The following is a 19265-nucleotide window of genomic DNA, read 5'->3' as shown; positions in this document are numbered from 1 at the left end:
GGCTTCTAGTCGCAAGTTATCAAACCCATTTGCTCACCAATAAGGTGTTAAGCGAGATGACTCGTTCCGATGGATATATATATATTATTTTACAATAAGATTCTCATTTCTCTTTCTTTTTGTATCCTGTGTATATAATATGGCAAGTGTAAGATAACAGATGAGATGACTGGGGGGGGGGGCCCTCAATTGCTTTTAAAACATACCTCCATCCTAATATGTGTATATTCATCTTAACTAAACCCCGAAACTTCTCCAACTCCTATCTCATCTGTAAGTGTTCCAGACTCTGCCACGAAGCTGGGCTTTAAGAGATCTTGGCAACGGGATAAGTCCAGTGGCAAAGGTCTGGCGTTCATTCATTCATGCATGCTTTCGGAATCTTTTCATGCCTGCACATTGCCAAAGAGGATTACACTATAGCTGCTCTGTATTTGATGATTTAAATGTTAGTCACAAAACTCATGTGAACAGGCCTTTACATATATGCTGTGGATATGTATAAAGTTCCAGACTCTTTATTTGGTTCACAGAGAAACAGGAAACGATACATCGTCTATGTGTCCATTCTGAGAAAGCATGAACATTAGTGCCAAGTGGATGTTCAACAACTGATAAATTAAAGTCGGGCACTGTCTAGTCTTTGCTGCTAGACCAGTTGGTAGAGTGTGAAACTGGCAATCTGAAGGTTGATGGTTAGAAACTCATTAATAATACTAGTCCCCCCCCCCCCCAATCTTAATTTCTTCGATTTTTCCTCCTCTTTCACTTACATCTTTGATTTTATGAATTATAAAATTTATTTTTCTTTGTTTTTAGCTTGTATTCAAAGCTGATATTAAGCATCCAGTCATCCCTGAAGGATCACCTTGACGCGATCCATCCTGATGATCGCTACATTTTTAATTATGTACACTTGGGTGTGTGGAGTCATACTGTGCTTGGAGCATGGGATGGCAGATGAGCAAGCAAAACATGGCCACAGATAGGTGCAAGTCATGACAAAATAAAAGTGAAATCTTACTGCACTCATGTGATTTTTTTTACAATTATCAAAAGATATGGCAAGTTGATGACGTAACTTAATTAAGTCAGAACAATTAAAGTACAATCTTTTTATCTCTGACGACTATTTTGACGATTTCCTTCCTAGCCTGTTGACGTTCTTCCTGGCCAGGGATAGTTCGAAATGTTTTTTTTGTTTTCTCTTGGTTATTATTTTCTTCAGCTTCTACGTTGCCATTTCATTTTTCACTTTAATTACCATCTGAAAGTAAAATCGTTGCTAGTAATAACAGGCTTTAGTATTGAGCCAATCAGCATTTAGAAAATAATTTTTCTTTGTTCATTTACATGTCTGTTTCCCAGTATGTTACCTTGTTGAAATATGTTTTGGATTTGTGTTCTCTCAGATTGCACATTCGTATTTCCATTTTTATTACTTTTTTTTTCAGAATAGCTGTTATAACTATAATAATATAGAGGATACCTACACGGAGCTGGATGGTTATTCAGTGTAGGGCTGAAGACTTACAGTGACGTTATAATTATTCTTGAACATTGTCGCTAATGCACATGTCCCCTCAGACTGACAGCAACGTCACTTTCTGCGGAACAGATGTTGTATGGTCCGCCACTTGGCGTTTTTTGGCGACTTTCTTTTTCGGCGCCAAACATGTCCGACAGCCCGACTAAAAGTCGCCAAGACCGTCCGGACACTACGGACGCCGAAAAAAAAAATCGCAGCGTGAAAAAAATCAACAATAACAGTATAAATAACAAATAAAAATAATAAATAACAACTGTAAAAACCTTTCTGCTCCGCCATACACGGAATGAACGTCCAGCTATCCAGTGTTTATTAAAACCTTCATGAAATCCATCAAGGAAGTGATTTTGATAGACAAAAAGCCATATCATCATTGTTAGCAAGAGTGAGGTTGGGGAGAAAAGGGTTGTTGGTGGGTCCCTACAAATACCACAGATAGGTGTATACGGTATACATGTTTTGAACATTCAATAAACCATAACCTCCATTTTTACGTGTTCATTTAAGAAACTTTTCAAAATTATAAAATATTTTTTATATCAAACTTCGTAAGATATTATAAGGCTCGTTATATTGTATATAGATATGCATATTTGGGCACGTCCGTTACAACAGCACAGTAAAACCTCTTTTTACGGACACCAACGGGACGAAAACATTAACCAGTAAAAGAGAGGGGGGTTGACCGTTAATCAGCGGTTTGAAATGCATACTTTTGTTATACAATGGGAAATTATTATTTGTCCGTAAAAGCGGGGTGACCGTAATCAGCGGTTTGAAATGCATACTTTCGTTATGCAATGGGAAATTATTATTTGTCCGTAAAAGCGGGGTGACCGTTAAGAAGTTGCTTTATTGTATTTCGTGCACACAAAAAAAAAAATAATAATAACAAACATTGCATGTAAAAGTCAATGTATTTCAAAACTATACTTCCAACTTGAGAGGGATTATGCAACCTAATAATTATGGTTATTATTGAGCTTTTAAGAGTATCAGCTTTTATAAAATCTTCACCTTCAACACAGATTATTGAATTAATAATCACTGACAAGGTTATTATCCTCCACTTTGCTTTATGATGTTGTCACACAAATCCCGCCATTCCGTGACAAGAACTGTTGCCAAAAATACAATGATGACACACCCTAAAATTAAGTTCAATTTGGCAAATTTTCAATGAGAAAAATCAAATTATAAGTTGGCAAAAAAACAAACTAGTGAAGACATATGTTCATAATGTTGAGAGGGTTGAAAATGCATTAAATTACTGAATCGATCCGTGAATTTTAAATATTATGATCAGTGCAAAAAAAAGTCCACAAAGTTTCCAACTATTGCATGAATCATTGAAAAATCAATAATGGCGTTAAATGAAGCGTTATTGCAAATTTCAGAACGATTAAAATGAATTCCATTGAAAATAAATAAAGCATTCAAAAATATAGATGATCAAAATCACGAAAATATGAGAATTTCCAGCGATCTCATCTATAACTGGCAACCTTCCGCTTCCTTGACATCTTTTTTTGGCAATAACTGGTAATTTGGGAACCAAATTTCCCGTTTTCTCATGAATGATATGGTCAATACAATTTCATCAATATTCATTCGGAATCTAAACAGCGCAACCACGTATATCACAAACTAGACCACCAATTTAATTATTAATTATCAAATTTTTTATGATGATAATAATAATTACAATTTAATTAAATTATATAGTATTTGGTAAACCGGAATCGGCATCGTTCCCTGTCGTCAGCTGAGTGAGTCGTTGTTACAACAATGCGCATGCCCTGAAGAAAGGCTCCTTCAAAGAGAGGTTTACATCAAAGATGGTTTGTTTGTTTTTCCTCTAATTTCTATGCGTTTCCCCCAATTAATTAATTAATTCTCTCATTGATTAGTTATTTTGCTAATCTCTTTCAGCACAAATTGAAATATTCACAGAAAGAGAAAGTAAAACAGTTCATCGCATTCACACAGACAGGCGAGAAGACAGCAATATTCTGTTTGGCTCAACACGATTGGAAGCTAGATGTCGCCTCCGATAATTACTTCCAGAATCCCGAGCTCTATTTCAGGGAACAAAAGGCGTCCGTCGACAAGAAGAAGCTCGAACATCTCTACAGTAAATACAGAGGTTGGTTAGTTACTTGTTTGTTTAGGGTTAGTCCCTTTATTTTGACTATGCAGTGTCCTTTTAAATCATTGCTTTCTATGCGTTTATTATAGTCACAAACAGTCGGTGTTCTTTGAAACGGTGGGTCTTACTTGTTCCCTCGCTCCATGGGTCACTCGTTTGGTCATTTACATGATAGCACACTGTTTTGGTCACTCGTCTAAACCTGCTCTTGTCTCTAGGCCACTTTTTTGTTCGTTTGCCGTGCTTGCAAACGTTCTGGGTCTTTCACTGGCCCAGTCTCTTGCCTGACCTGGGCATAATCGGATATATGGTTTCGCTGCCCTAGTAATTTTTGTCTTTCTTGGCCGCTGACTCCATAAATTTGCCACCTTTGGCTATAGCCATGATTTATAGTCCCTTTTGGCCTTCTACAAGCATCTCTAACTCTTCTGATCACTCACATTCTTGACAGTACACAGACTGATCTGGATCCTTGCCGTCCAGATTGATCTCTTGGTAACTCACCTATTCATTCACCCTATTTCTCACTTTCTAGGTTACTATTTCAGATTGCTCACATGCTTGTACACTCTTTTGGTCTAGAATATAGTTTCCTAACGTTTTTTTTGTTCTGTCACCCCCTTCTTCAGAAACTTCTTCACCCATCACCCCCCCCCCAACGCAATCTAACCCATAGGATTCTGTGTTATACCCAATAGCTTCTACTGCCCCTGGAACTTTCCATCACGCCCAAGGGGGCATAAATGCCCACATTGGGATTCACTGGTCTAGAACTTACCTAGCTTAAACGTTTTCGATGTCACTCTTGGATGCTCATATGAATACGCACCCACTGTGTTACTTTTTTCGTCTGCCTCTCACTTGGTTGCCCTTTTGGTCACTCATTTACATGGCTCTTTGCTCTCTAGGTCATTCACATTGGTTTTCTGTGCTTCCCAACTTCGAGGTTTGAATACAAGCCAATCTCCCCATTAAAAAGTCTCGCCACATAGAGCAACATGCCTAAAAATGATACAAATGTTCAATCATTGCACTTCATTTCTGAAATATAGATGACAGTCCTGAAAAATCAGACGCAACACTAGATATGCACTTGCAATTCCGGCACAACTCATTAGGTTGCTAATTGCCCATGGCGATAGACCTGAGATGTGCTCGGTTTGACCAAAAGAAAGGTCATTCACATACCTGCACACTGTTTTACTCACTGACATGCTTGTACACCCTCTAGGTAATTACTTTGGCCATACACTGACCTAGTTCCTCATTTTCAAGGCCACTTTTTTTTATGGGCATCTTTTTCTCAGTCACCTTGTTGGGCATTTTGCTTGTTGTGACGTTGTATTTGTATTTTATTTAAACTTGACATGTATTATTTTTGGGTCACTTTTGTGGTCGGTCACTGACCTGTAAAGCCAACCATTGCCCAAGCTCTGTCCTATGTGGGAATATAAGCACTTTATCCCGAGGGGTTGTGCCACACTGGAGAGAATTGAATGCGTGAGCCAGAAGGTTTAAATGCTAAGTGGCTCGAGTCCCCGGCCCAGCACCCTCAGTTCTCTATCTATACGATTGAGGGCAGCAAAACTGGTCTGGAAAACACTGGACATTAAATCACTGACCTGGTCCCTCGTGTAGTGACTCACATGTTTGTATACTCTCTCGTTCTTTCAGTTGCTCACCTGTTCTTTTTTCTCAAGGCAAAGGCAAAGTTATGGTTTTGCCACTCTTCTTGTATTATAGTCTTATTTTCTTGATCACTCATTCCTTAAATTTTTTGCCCCCTCCGAACTTGTCATTTTGGACTACAGCCTGCTTAGCCTCCTTCCCTGCAAATATGTCCACCTGGGTACATATCCAGTTGTGTGAAGTTATTGCTGCCATCTATGTTTCAAATACAAAGTTAAGTATTATGAACTACCATTTTCTAGGGTCGATAATGGATATTTTTTGGTTGAGGAGATTTGGTTTTTTGAGAGTAGTAATGACGGAATTTAACCTGGTTGGCCATGATTAGTGGTGGCTTGCATTATGTCTCGTTTTTGCAAGGACAAAAAAAATCCTATAATTTCACTTCACTAATGAAAAATCTCTGCAATGTTTTCAAAAGATCCCTTTTATATTTATTTTTGTACGGAATTCTCGGATCCCCATGAAAACTTGAATTCTAATTCTCCAAAGTTGGCATCTATGCCAGTTGTTCGGTCACCAGGGCAATTAAAAAATCAGTGTTGGTATGTAAAATTTTCTATGTTGTGATCACTAAATTGGAGGCCAAAGACAATGTAAAATTTTCAGAATTTATGTGAGTATTTCAAACTTTCCCCAACATGGGGAAAGGTTGCCAAGGCCCACAGAAATGAGGGGGGGGACCATTCGGAATCACCATCCTGGATCATAAATATGTTCTGCTAATCATATAATTAATTGAAAGATTATCATGTTTACCGATACGAGCATGGGATTATACATAATCACCATTGAGTGTGATAATTTCCTGATTTATGAATAAAAATTTACAAATTAGAGTTTGGAAACAAAAGTAGAGTTTGCCTGATTTTACTGTCTGCTAATGAGGAGTGAAATATATTAAAGCCTTATTCCATGGGACTGGGGATCAGAAAAGTGTCCGCTAATGGGAAGTGTTCATAAAGGGATGTTTTCCACTGGTCTTGTGGTTCCTGGGAAATTATGCTGGTGCTCAATTTTTTTTTTCAAGTCTTGAATTATATACACATGCTTAAGTATGGATTTCTCAAATATCAAAGGGTCAAGGCCAATGAAAAACATGGACTTTGTACATTTTTCTGCAAAAGAGAGGCATGAGCTGATTTTGGATGCTGCTGAGTTGAATGGTCTTTGTAGGTCATTACATTGGATTAAAAATTAACATGAGATGAATAGAAAAATATTTAGGGCTGTATTAAAGTGGAAAGAGTGCAGTAACGCATGGTCATAACAAGTGCCAACTATAGAATGGTTTCCTATAAATTATTCAATAGTTTTATTTTACTGATCTATATATATCAGGGGTCTGTCCAGCCGGAATTTTGGTCCGGAAAACGGACCCTTCACAAAATTCCGGAAAACGAACCCTTCATGAAAATTACGTCGTAAAAAAACAAACTTTTGAGACTGCTGTGCCACAAAATTCTTATCAGTTATGACCCTAGTCATAATAGAAAGCCATTGATCTTTTTTTTTAAGCATGCATTGTTGGCCTAACGCCACCACCCCCTCCCCCATAGATGAGTAATCTTATCTATAGAAGTTGTTGGTTGGATACCGGAAAACATGACCTTGAAAAGGCTTTCCTTGTTTCTAGGCTTCCTGTTAGGACATCCCACTGGTTGACCACGGATTGACCGCGTCCGATATTTTATCGCACAACCTATGCCATTATACAAACGCTTTAGCCCCGCACTTCTCCTCAAATGGTCTTAGAATCACAACCTCTTGTTAGTCGTAAAATCGGCATAGTTAATGCTTATTGTAGAATTGGATTTTTTGTGCACGTTTTTTTTTTCCTGTATTGCGCTTTCATTTTTGAAAATTTAATATGAAGCGTGGTCGACCACCAACAGGTGGAAATTCAAGGAATAGTGATTACTACATTAAAAAAAATACGACCAACTGACGTTCGAGGATGCAGCTCCATAACATCGTTTTTTAAACGAGGATCTGAAAACGTCACCAAAAAGACGTCAGATACAGATAATTCCAATTGTGCTAACCCGGAAAAAATTTCTGAAACATTACTTCTTTCATCGGTTTCGAACCACACTGTCGAAACCTTGGAAACGGCGCGATACATTACCGATTTATCAGAGGCGCCGAAAGACATTACCGATTTATCAGAAGCGCTGGAAAATATTACCGATTTATCGGAAGAACTGAAAGACATTTTGGATTCTTCGAAAGACATTGCCGATTCGTCGGAAGCAGTGGAAGACATTGCTGATTTATCGGAAACGCTGAAAAATGCTACGAATTCATCGGTAGAGCCCGATTTTAAGAAAATTTCATCTACAGAAACTAGAAAAATGAGACTAAAAGTACTGAATTTGTTGAATATCACACGTTTTGAGAAGCTTCACAGTTGGCTATGTTACAGCATTTCTGCATCTGGCTTTCTTTGCAAAATATGTTCTACATTTTTTGATAAGGGACCCTGGATTGACCAAGGGGTTCAATTTGGGGATCACCCAACACGATGTGTCAACAAGCATATATATAGCCAGAAACACAAACAAGCTGTGAGTGCATCAGAAACTGCATCCAAAAATCCCTTGTATTTGTTTACAGAAAAAAAATGAAATTGCTGTGCATAAGACTAAGGAAAAAATGTAAAAGTTTTTACAAAATATATAAAGATTTTTTACTTCATGATAAAAAAAAAATGGGCAGTCTCCCATAATTTTCATTGGTGAGGATCTTGGTGACAAAGAAATAGAATGCTATCTTGCTACATGCGGCAAGAATGCCACCTATCTATCAAATGTGTCAGTAGACAATCTTACAGAGGCAATATCTTTGTATTTAGAGAGGAAAACTTTGACAGCTTTGAAAGTAGCCACTTACTTTACGTTGATAGCTGATGAGGCAACTGACGAAGCACAAAGAACACAGTTGGATTTAATAGTGCGTTACAAGATAGCTGGAAGTCCGCTCAGAGAAGAGTTCCTCAGTCTTGTGAACCTAACTGCGACAAATGCAGAATCTGTTACATCTGCCATTGAGAAGTTGTTGATAGCAAAAGTGATTCCAATCACTAACTTGTTGTTTTTAGCTTTGGATGGAACTAATGTGATGAGTGGAGAAATATCAGGTGTACAAAGACGTACACGACACTTGGCACCTCATTCTATTTATGTCAACTGCAGAAATCATAGACTAGCTTTAGTTTTTGTACATTTGATAAAAAAATATCCCATTCTACAGGCTGTGGATGCCGTTCTCATAAGCTTATGGAAGCTTTTTCACTACAGCCCAAAGAAACGGCAAGTGTTTTTAGATATTCAGCAAAATGTGTATGGTGTAGATGTTTTGAAAATGTTGTTTCGGTTACGCGGTGGTTATCTCATGGACTTGCATGCCAATGAGTGATTGATAGGTTCCAACAGTTGATTGAAACGCTCGATAATCTTTTCTCAAAGACTCAGGAGCCTGAATTGAAGGGGATTAGAGAACAACTTCTGAATACAGATGTTCTTCTATATATTCTGTTCTTGGCTGATTTCCTCAAAGTTATAAACAGATTTAGCTTGTGGCTTCAGGGCTCTACAATCATGTTTAGCTCTATTAATGCAAAGGTTCTAGTTGTTTGTCAGGAAATTGAAGTGCTTGCAAATGATTTACATACAGGGGAACACTTCAAGCAGTGTAAAGATCTGTTGTGCTTCTCCCAAGAATGCACTGAACTTAGTAGGAAAAAACAAAGCAAGAAAAAGTATGGAATGAGTGCAGACACCATAATCCAGGAATTTAAGGAAAACTTATTTCAAAATTTTATTTGTTATTTTCAGGAAAAAATGTCGGCTGCATTTGGTGTGAAAAAAAAAATATTAAATGCCTTTGATATATTTCACACAATGAATTCAGATTTAAAGACAGTGGAGACTCCTGAAAAATCCCTGGATATATTATTGTCATTTTATGGTGGAGAGCAGCAAAATGAATTTCAGGGGACTGTGAAAATATCGGAACCCATACTTAATGCATCTCAAGGTATGATGGAAAAGAATGGGTTCAATAAAGAGATATCTCTTGCAAAATTGTATTTTGAGACCAAAGAATAATGAAGCAAGTGCGTTTCTCAGAGAAGACAAGAAATGTGAGGCCAAAAAAACTCTGGAAAAAAAATTTCTCCAAATGATGTTTTGACAATTCTGGAGAATGATGCAAGCATCTGGACTGCTTATCCTAATTTAATGAGGTTATTATCATTATGCACTATCATACCTTCATCAACAGCATCTGTCGAGAGACTTTTTTCTCAAATGAACCTTGTGTGCACCGATTTAAGATCAAAATTGTCACTAACCACTCTCGACAGACATCTTCGGATCATACTCAATGGACCCGACAAGCTTACAGATATTGAATGCCTTTCAATCATTGATATTTTCAAATTGACTGGAAATAGACGTATAAGGATATGATTGTCGGTATGTTTTTATATTTTTCTGAAGATTTAACAATTCTCACTTTTTAACTTGAAACTCAATTAGATTTCCAATTAACGTAAAATAAAGTATTGCAAAGACTACGACACACAGATTGTTTTTTTTTTTTTGTATAAAGTAATAAATAGGAAAATCAGGTTGCTGTTTAATTAGTATTACTTTCACTGCTATTTTGAACGTTTTCACAAAAATAAGGTACATTTTCACAAAAATATGGTACATTTTCACAAAAACAGGACCCTGTGCAAAAAGTCTGGACAGACCCCTGTATATTCAGATTCATGATAATGGAATATTGGAAACTGGATTTTAATATTTGAACCTATATGTTCTGATAGAATTTTCTACTGATATCTGTTTCATAACATTTCAGATCCTCAGGAACCAGATAAAATAAGTCCAGATGGAATCATGAGATTTCTCGAGGATTTGAATCTCAGTCCGGAGAGCAGATTAGTATTGATTCTAGCTTGGAAATGTAAAGCAGCTACGCAATGTGAATTTTCAAAAGAGGAGTTCCTGTCTGGAATGACTGAATTAGGGTGAGAACATATCATAAATATGCTGAATTTGTATATGTAGTTGCTTTTATTTCATCTTCAAATATTTTTTGTTCTTTTCAATTAACTTGGCAATTGGTCTGTGAATCTCTTCATTCTTTCATTAGGTTGCTTGTTGTCTTCCTAGTGCTACTTGAAAAGAAGTGTGTAATTCAAGTTATGTTATAAGTTAATTTAACACTAGAACCGCAGCACTTTCGGTATACCTAGAACCACGAACTGGGTCAAATTGACCCACACTGTTAAAAAACAGAGTTTCATAGCAAAAACAGGAATTTATTTTCCATTCCTGGGGTGTTCCCCCTACTCTTATTCAATGTTGTTCAATTGCATATTCATAATGAAAAATTATGAATATAAACTGAGCTTCGAAATTTGCTAAAAAATGATGTCAATTCAGTAAAAATAAGATTTAGTATACATTATTTACTGTATTCAGTCCAAAAACATTTTTCAGTTATCCCATAATATGACAAAGATGTAAAATAAGCGTGTCAAATTGAATATGAGAAAGTCTATAATATGATAGTGTCAAATAAGTATTGATTTCTTACTGATAAATGGAATTTATGATGAGCAGTTAGCAAAATTTTTTTTTCATTATTCTTGCACATTAATCGCATGTTGAAGTTGCACAGCCCATGCAAAAATTAAGTTTTGTTTCCACATTTTTATGTTACCTGACATCAGACTCGTTTATTTTTATTTATTACTCTTATTATTATTATTCTGATAGCTCACAAACAGTTATATGATCAAGAGCGCATGAACGTTTCTTTTTGTGCAAGGGCAACGCGCATGGTGAACGCAGCTCTTCAATAAGATTTTAGAGGAACTGCTTTCAAAAAATAGTTCTGGCCTTCTGTACTGCTTTATACAAAATACAGGAATTTTTTTTTATTGTGAGATCCAGGATGTTGTAGAAAATGTCTGTGATGCCATCTTCACTGAATATTTTCGGGGCATTTGATTGCTACAACAACGATCGTTACACTTTTGAATTGTAGTGTGAAATAGTTTCTGTGTGTGTGGAAGCTCTCTCTTTTTGGGACTACTTCTGCCAATATCGACTGCCAGATGAAGCGTGCCGAATAATGAAAAGCTTCTATCGTTCTTTCCTTGATAAATTGTCATTGTGGCATCATTGTTCCATACAACTGTTGTTTCACTATCTTTATGGTGTCAGATAATATTGCTCTTCGATTTCGTCTCACCGTCTCTACTAAGCTCATATTTTTTGGCTTTTAGCATTTGAGCCAGCTTTAGTGTAGTGGAAAAAAGTGTCGGTTGAGGCATTTATGCCCTTGCTCTCAAATGGCTTGATCAGTTGCATCACTATGTGCTCTGAAAGAGGGAGATTCGTTGGACGCTGATACTTTTTTCCCGAAATTTGGAAATCCATCCAAAACGTATTTGGTGCAAGCCAGAATTTTATTATTTTTCTGACATCGTTTGCCTACAGAAATTTCAACTACATGTTTTTTCTAGAGCTAAACTTTTACACTCCCAAAATCTTTATTGAGACCCGTCAGAATTTCAGGTATTCAAGTTTAGAAAGGAAAAATATATATATTTAGCTCTACTTGCCATTCCTCCATTGAAAAAAATAATAATCTGCTCTGACAATGAATTGGCTTTGACCTTGAAAGACCTTTATTCTTCACTATCTTCATTTAAAAATACTTTTCAGAAAGGGCAACCACTTCCAAGAAAATTCTACACCCCTTTTTTCCTATAGAATAGTACATTGGGTCAAATGACCCAAACTGCGGTCCCAGGTATAAGTGCTTATAACTCTGAAGTTGGCAAACAAGTTTTTAAAATGTCACCGGTTATCAGGGTTCCTTTCTAATGTGTGCACCTTGGTAAACAGACAGTAAGTTCACAGGTGGTGCTAATTAGTCGCATGAAATATTCAAAGTTGTTCCAAAATGAGTCATGTACGTGGATGGGTTTTTTTTTCTATAAATCTGTTTTGACTAATTATAAAAACTAGGAAAAATATAGTTCTTGATTTAGGGAATTTTTGAGGATTTTTTTCGAAGTGTTTTTGCAGTGAAATTGATTATTGAAATGTGTTAATCCATAATTTATGTGTACATATTTTTGCATATACAGGTGTGATTCTATAGACAAGCTAAAGCACAAACTTCCGACACTAGAAAATGAACTTAGAGATGTTGTGAAATTCAAAGATTTTTATAACTTTACTTTCAACTATGCTAAGAATCAAGGCCAAAAAGGATTAGGTAAAATATTTAGTTGATATGGCTTGGAATGAAGATTGTAACTATTTTATAGAAAAGTATATTGAGGAAACCTTTTTTTTTTTAAGAATTTTGTGTTAGTTGACATTATTTGATTTAAAATTCAGCTTAGCATAACCCATTTATCAACCTTCATAACTTACTGGCACTTAGAAAAAATCTAATGATTTTGATTCTAGTTGCTTTGATAACTACTGATGATCATTTTTGAGATGAACTATATTGATTTAATCATTAATCTTATGATGAAAGAGTAGAGCTAAACCACTCAACTTTTTTCTAAACTCATTATTTCTGAGATTTTATGTGAAAGTAAATGATGAGATCATTTATTACGAAGGTTGAGACAATTTGTATGACAAAAGCTTCAGATAAGTGGAAAGATGGTGCATTTGCAGGAAAAAAGATGCCACAGGTAAAGTGATGCACAGCTCGTGAGAGATGAAAATCCTGAAGAAAAATGGAATAGTTCTGTGATAAAGGTTAGAGTGAATTGTCAAAAGGTTGTAGACATTCAGATGTTAAATGTGTTCCAATGATTGAAAAGCCCAACCTTTGTACCTGTGCTGCTTTGATGATTTAGGGTTTAAAAAGTGGGGGGGGGGATTTCATGTTCAGACATTGGAATATTTCAGACTATTTGAGCTGCTCAAGGATCAAGGATGAGCAGGTTGCAAAAAGTCCAAAGGATCAGTATTACACATTGAAGATGGTAAAAATATTGTTAATTGTTTTTCTATAATCCTTAATACCAAGTTCCATTTTATACATATTTTCATGGGTGCTTGGTTTGTTGAACCTCATGCTGAATTTTACATTTGCTCACTGCTTTAGTTTGCAGTTATAATGACATCACAATTGTGTTCTACTTGTGTTCATGAAGTGTAGTACATTTTCTGATGTTCACCAAACAATGCCCCTGAGTACAATGACTTGTAAAGCAGGGATCTATCCAGCTGAAATTTCAGTCCATTTTCCAGACCCTTTGCAAAATAGAAATTAATGCAATCATAAATTTGGTATCTCATTTCTTCTGTGATTAATTTACTAGATTATTTTGCTTCCCACAAAATTAATGACCCTTTTCAAAATAAAGAACTTTCATAAAAACAGGATTCTATAGAAAAGGTTTTGGCAGGCCCCTGCGTGAAATGTACTTCCCTCAACAACTGCTTGTACATCCATGTACTGTGATTTGTTGCTGTGCTGCATACTTGGTCTCATTCAGTACTTTTTATCACACCTATGTGTAATCTAAACACAGATTTGCTTACATCTGTTTTTTTATAAGACTAAACCTCGTTTCATAATTTATTGAATTTTTTTTAAAGATTTGGACATGGCCATTGCTTATTGGAACATTGTTTTAGCAGGCAGATTCAAATTCCTGGACTTATGGTGTCAGTTTCTCCAGGTAACAAAAATGTTTCCTACCTGGTCTTTTCTTGAATAACCTTGAATTTCACTATACCAACTATATTTTACCTTAGAAAATGAATTTAGCAGATATATGACTGATACTTTTATGACTATCAGATCAAAATACTATCCAGGGTTGATAAAAATAACTTTAAAAAATCGGAATTTATTTTTGTTTAAATCAGATTTTTTTTATACAATTTTTTTTTTCAATTTTCATTCTATAATATTATATTATGCGGAATGTACATAATCTAATTTTTGTTTTATTAACAATTGACAGTTTAAATATTGTGTGTTGAAAAATATGACTGAACAAATACAGTCAGCCCCCTGTATTCGCGGTTTTTTCCTTTATTGGAATTTTTCTTTAAAATACTCAGCAATCGTCGTTCACGTGTTTTATTTACAAAATTTGAGTTGTGCTTGTTTAGGATGGCTCATTTTTCTAGTGCTGCTGATAATGCTTTGAAAAGGTAAATCAAAATGAAAACTTGACAAGAAAAATTTTATATATTGACTGCTTGGCGAAGTCAATACCTTCTGTGGTCCGCCATTACAGAATTAACGAATGTGCGGTGAGTTATATCAAGAAAATGGAATCTGAAATTCGTTCAGCCGTAACTGTAGCCGCACCTGTGGCAGTCAAAACTTTGCAGCACCTATGGGATCCATGTGTTTCACGTACAGAAAATGCTGTGTTTTGTGTGTACAAGACGGACACAAAAAAGTATTTCAATTGATTGTAATATTATAACAGAAAATGCAAAAAATTTTACTATTCCATAAGGAAAGGGCTGGTGAAACGTCTATTTCATCAGAATCTTATGCAAGTAAAGGTTGTTTCATAGGTTTAAGAAACGATTCGGTTTTCGCAATGTAAAAAGCACTGGCGATCAAGTCTCTGCCGACCAGGAGGCAGCTAGAAAATTTCGAAAAATTTGTAGAAAACTATTAAAGAGAAGGGTTATGCATCTCACCAGGTGTTTAACACTGACGAAATTACACTATTTTGGAAGAAAATGCAGCAAAGAAGTTAAGCAACAGGAAGAAAGCGAGCTCCTGGTTTTAAGGCAAGTAGAGATAGACTTACTATGTTGTTTTGCGCAAATGCGTATGAGTACATGATAAAGCCCACCATCATTTTCAAATCTGCGAATTCGCGAGCGTTGAAGGGAAGGATAAGCCAAAGCTCCCAGTATTTTGGACGATCAAGAAAAAGGCTTGGACTATGAAAACACTTTTCCTGGATTAGTTTAAACGGTTTTTCGTTTCGGAAGTCAGGAGGTACCTTGTTAGTGAATACATGCTATTCAAAGTTCTTTTGATATTGGGTTGACCGAGGAGGAGTTAATGCAGCTAACTGTTACTGAAAGTGAAGCAGTACCAGATAAAGAGGAAGCCTTGCCAACATACTCCGACATACTTAATGATATGAAGAAGACATGACAAACAGAAAAATTACAACAACAACATTCTTTCAGAAAACGTCGCCAACAATCGCTGCATCCTCTTTTACATTCCCTTCTACCTCTGCGTCACCCTGCTCTTTCTCATGATATCCAATAAACAAGATATACAATAAAAAACCCATGGTTTCTGTTATTCGCGGTCACTTCTGGAATGTAACCCCCGCGAATATGGGGGGGCCGACTGTACTAAGTTTTTAAGATAAGTACATTTTTTAAATATGAAAATCAGACCAACATTAATTTTTCTAACAATATTGAAATGGATAAATAATAAAATAATTGTGTAGTTACATATAGAATAGACATTTATATGCATGAAGTAAAACTATCGGTATAGAATTTCTGTTAATTTTATCATTTATAAGATCAAAGTTGATAAAAGTCATGATTTTTTTAAATTTAAATTATATATTTACTCGTACTAAATTCCAAGTTTGAAATGCTAACTTATTAGGGGTATTAAATAGTTTTTGTGTAACAGTTATAGTTCTCATTTTAACTTATAGACTATATTAAAAGCTCGAGATCTTGCTCTAAATAGAAATCCCATTAGCATACTCAACTATTAAAAATCCAATTTATCGGTCCAATGCCATCTGAGAATAAATCATTCTGTCTTAAAACAGTATTGAAATTTGTACTTGATGAAAATAGAAAAATCCAGAAGCACAGTCGTACATGGGACTAAAATTCATTAATTTAATCTATTTAAATATATCCTGGAGATAAATCTTTATAAAATATTACTGTGAAACCATAAATACTTCCTGGAATAATAACCATCTTGAATGAACAAAAGTGTTCATTACGAGCTATGAAAAATTTCTCTATGTTATGGCATGATCAAATAAGCATGGAGGAAAAAAATTAGTTTTTCATTATTGCTTTTGAAAAGAAACATCTTGTTTCCCAACTGTGACAATTGTTCCCATAAATAGTGTATTAGCAAAGAGTGGGGTTACCATCCGTCCTCTTAAATTTTAGAAAATTTGTCCTGTTGTCCTCCTTTTCAGGTTCCCAGAATCATTCTACTTTTTTTTCGGGGTACTTTTTTTTTCACTCTGAAATATAGACTATCTCTTCATTGGCATGTTTTTTTGTTTCCCCCCTCCCCTCACACATTTCTACACACTTTGACCAATGCCCTCGAAGATCCCAGACAAATCCAAGTTGCTCCCAAGCAGGGCAGATGTATTTTAACCATGGCCCAGTTTTCCCCAGGATAACGTAAAAAAAGACAGTAGAAAAAACAGCTCTGAAAGAAGAAAACTGCAATGCAACATCCATTTTGAGTAGAGGTGTAAAATTCTTGAGAATAATCTTTCGGAGATTGGAATAGTAGTGCTAGCAGAGAATATTCTCAAGAATATTCTCTGCTAGGACTACTATTATGTAAATAACTTTAGAATATTCTTATAAGTTCTTGATGAGAATATTCTCCTCTTATTTATAATATAGTTACGTATAATATCCTTGAGAATATTTTCTGAAAGGACTACTTTCATAAATTACTGGGGAATATTCTTATAGAAAATAATAAGAATTATTCTGAAGTTATTAATAATAGTCCTTCCAGAGAATATTCTCGAATATTGTCCTTGATGAGAATATTCGTTAGTTAACGAAATCTTTCCAGAGAGTATTATCAAGAATATATGTAATAATATGTATTATAATAATCTCGATAAATAACTTGAGAATAATAATTATTATTTTTGTATAATAATTATTTTTAATAAAATTCTCTAGTAATTTATAATAGTGAGGGAATATTCTCTGTCCCTGTCTCTCTTTCTGCCAAGAAGATTGGTATATTGAAGTTTGTAGACCCACAATATTAAAGTTTGAAAGCAAGAAAATTAAACCAACATGGCTGAATTACACAACTTTTAAAGAAATGTGAGTGATATAGAATTTAAGTGTATGTGCATTGAAAAAACAACAGTTCTGTATCTTTTTAGAATGAAGATGATTGTATAATAATTGCTTCCTTTATCAATCAACTTCGATTTAATTTCTTTTGTTGTGAACTTATTTCTGAAAATTTATCTAATTTTAAAATAGTTTTTTAAGGTTTTAATCGAATGGTTTCTAAAATCTTTATAACTAAACTTTTAAAACCTCTCATCATGACCTGGAGAATATTCTGAGAATATTCTCGAACTAAAGTTGTCATTAGAGGGTGATTATACCAAAAATTGTTTTGTTGTAAATGTTTCAGGCAATGAAAACTGATTTATATTTCACAATGTAAACAAAATTAGTAAAAAAATTTAAATTATTTAAAAGAAAAATGAATATTCTCGATTATTCTCCAATTTTTACATCCTGGAGAATATTCTCACCTCACATCTCTAATTTTGAGAGTACTGTAGCATTGTTTGCTAACCAACAGCAGATGCTGTAGACTGAAGTGGGGGGCATTTATTGGGAAAGAAAAAAATTAAAGAAAATAGGATGCAAACAACACTTATTGATAGTCGAATCCGGTTTTAACGAATACCATTATAGCAAAAATCTCATTTTAACAAACACTTTTCTAATCCCCCAAATAAGTTTACACAGGAACAATACTAGGTAACCTGTAATTCCTTTATAACAAAATTTTGTTTTAACGAAGTGATTCCTCCGGTCTCTTGGCGTTCATTATAATGGGATTCGACTGTAATTCCCCTGGTAAAAAACAACACTCCAAAAATATTAAAAAACACTTCTTAGGGGTATAGAAAGAAAACCACCTCCTTGCTTCAGGCACAGTAATAAAGGAGCATAATTGATTAAGAGCAGGGGGGAGACTGGTCTTTTTTATTCTTTTTTGTTCCAACTCAATGTATATGCTAATGTATGATTGATAACTGTATGTCAAAATGTCGAGAGACGTTTCATGACTTGTATAGCTTTTTGGCTGTCATCATCCTACTTCCCTTTCTGCCTGGTCTGAAATTCTGAAGGGGGGAAAAATTTACCAATGGACAAGTAATATTAAATAAGTTCAATTATGCATAACCACCAATATTTTTGGTAAGTTTGATACATTTTTCTATATTTGTCATTTGTACCAATAATCATGCATAATTCACGTTTGAGGTTGGTATGTATGAAATGATAAATATGGGAGAAATGAAGAGAAAATATCAAATTCAAACACATCATTTCCGCCCATACATGATGGGTGCACTACACATATTTTGTCATAAAAACTAAATTACCTAAAAAATATATCTATAATATCCATGTATAAGGAACCCCTCCTGTGTCGTGTGTGTGTTTTTGCGACCCAGTTTTTGGCAAAAAGGGTTCCTTATACATGTAAAATACAGTAAATGAAAAAGGTGTTATGAGAAAATTTAAAAAAATTATAAATTGCTGAACCACCTCCAAATGCGAAAATATTAGGCTGCCAGTGGATATACAATATCAAACGAGATGACAAAAATAACATCAAGTAATTCAAAGCAAGATTGGTGGTTAGCATAGCTTGTACAGCATCCATGTGCCATTAAACCTTTCCGCTACACCGTTTTGTTCTGGAGTAAAAATTGTGATCTTTTCAATTCTTATTCCCCAAGTCTCTTAGAACATTTTCACACATCTTGTTAATGAATTCTATCCCATTATCAGTTCTAACAATTATTATAGCATTGTAATGTTAGCTTTCTTCACA

The 19265-nt window shown here is 35.1% G+C and overlaps 2 protein-coding genes across 4 annotated transcripts in view; one reads left to right on the top strand and one right to left on the bottom strand.

Annotated features, from left to right (window-relative positions):
• Positions 1-2686, bottom strand: part of glu (structural maintenance of chromosomes 4-like protein gluon) — a 57432-nt gene extending 54746 nt beyond the window's left edge. Inside the window, exon 1 of one of the 3 annotated variants that reach the window (XM_089248924.1) lies at positions 2567-2686. The gene's annotated coding sequence lies outside the window, so the exon portion shown is untranslated. The remainder of the gene's footprint in view (positions 1-2566) is intronic. The other 2 variants (XM_089248923.1, XM_089248922.1) reach the window with 2 other exon arrangements.
• Positions 2687-3098: 412 nt separating this feature from the next.
• SCCRO (defective in cullin neddylation 1 domain containing SCCRO) overlaps positions 3099-19265 on the top strand; it is a 32700-nt gene continuing 16533 nt past the window's right edge. Inside the window, exons 1-5 of the mRNA XM_089248907.1 lie at positions 3099-3390; positions 3482-3695; positions 10257-10425; positions 12562-12692; positions 14042-14124. Coding sequence (XP_089105033.1) covers positions 3388-3390; positions 3482-3695; positions 10257-10425; positions 12562-12692; positions 14042-14124 — 600 coding nt within the window. The 5' untranslated portion in view covers positions 3099-3387. The remainder of the gene's footprint in view (positions 3391-3481; positions 3696-10256; positions 10426-12561; positions 12693-14041; positions 14125-19265) is intronic.

This window comes from Pholcus phalangioides, unplaced genomic scaffold, assembly GCF_987345545.1.
Source record: "Pholcus phalangioides strain wild (caught in Gottingen) unplaced genomic scaffold, Ppha-v1.0 ptg000021l_1, whole genome shotgun sequence".
In the NCBI taxonomy this organism is placed as follows: Eukaryota; Metazoa; Arthropoda; class Arachnida; order Araneae; family Pholcidae; genus Pholcus; species Pholcus phalangioides.
The sequence above is the reverse complement of the archived record's forward strand: the minus strand, read 5'-3'. Positions and strand labels throughout refer to the sequence as shown.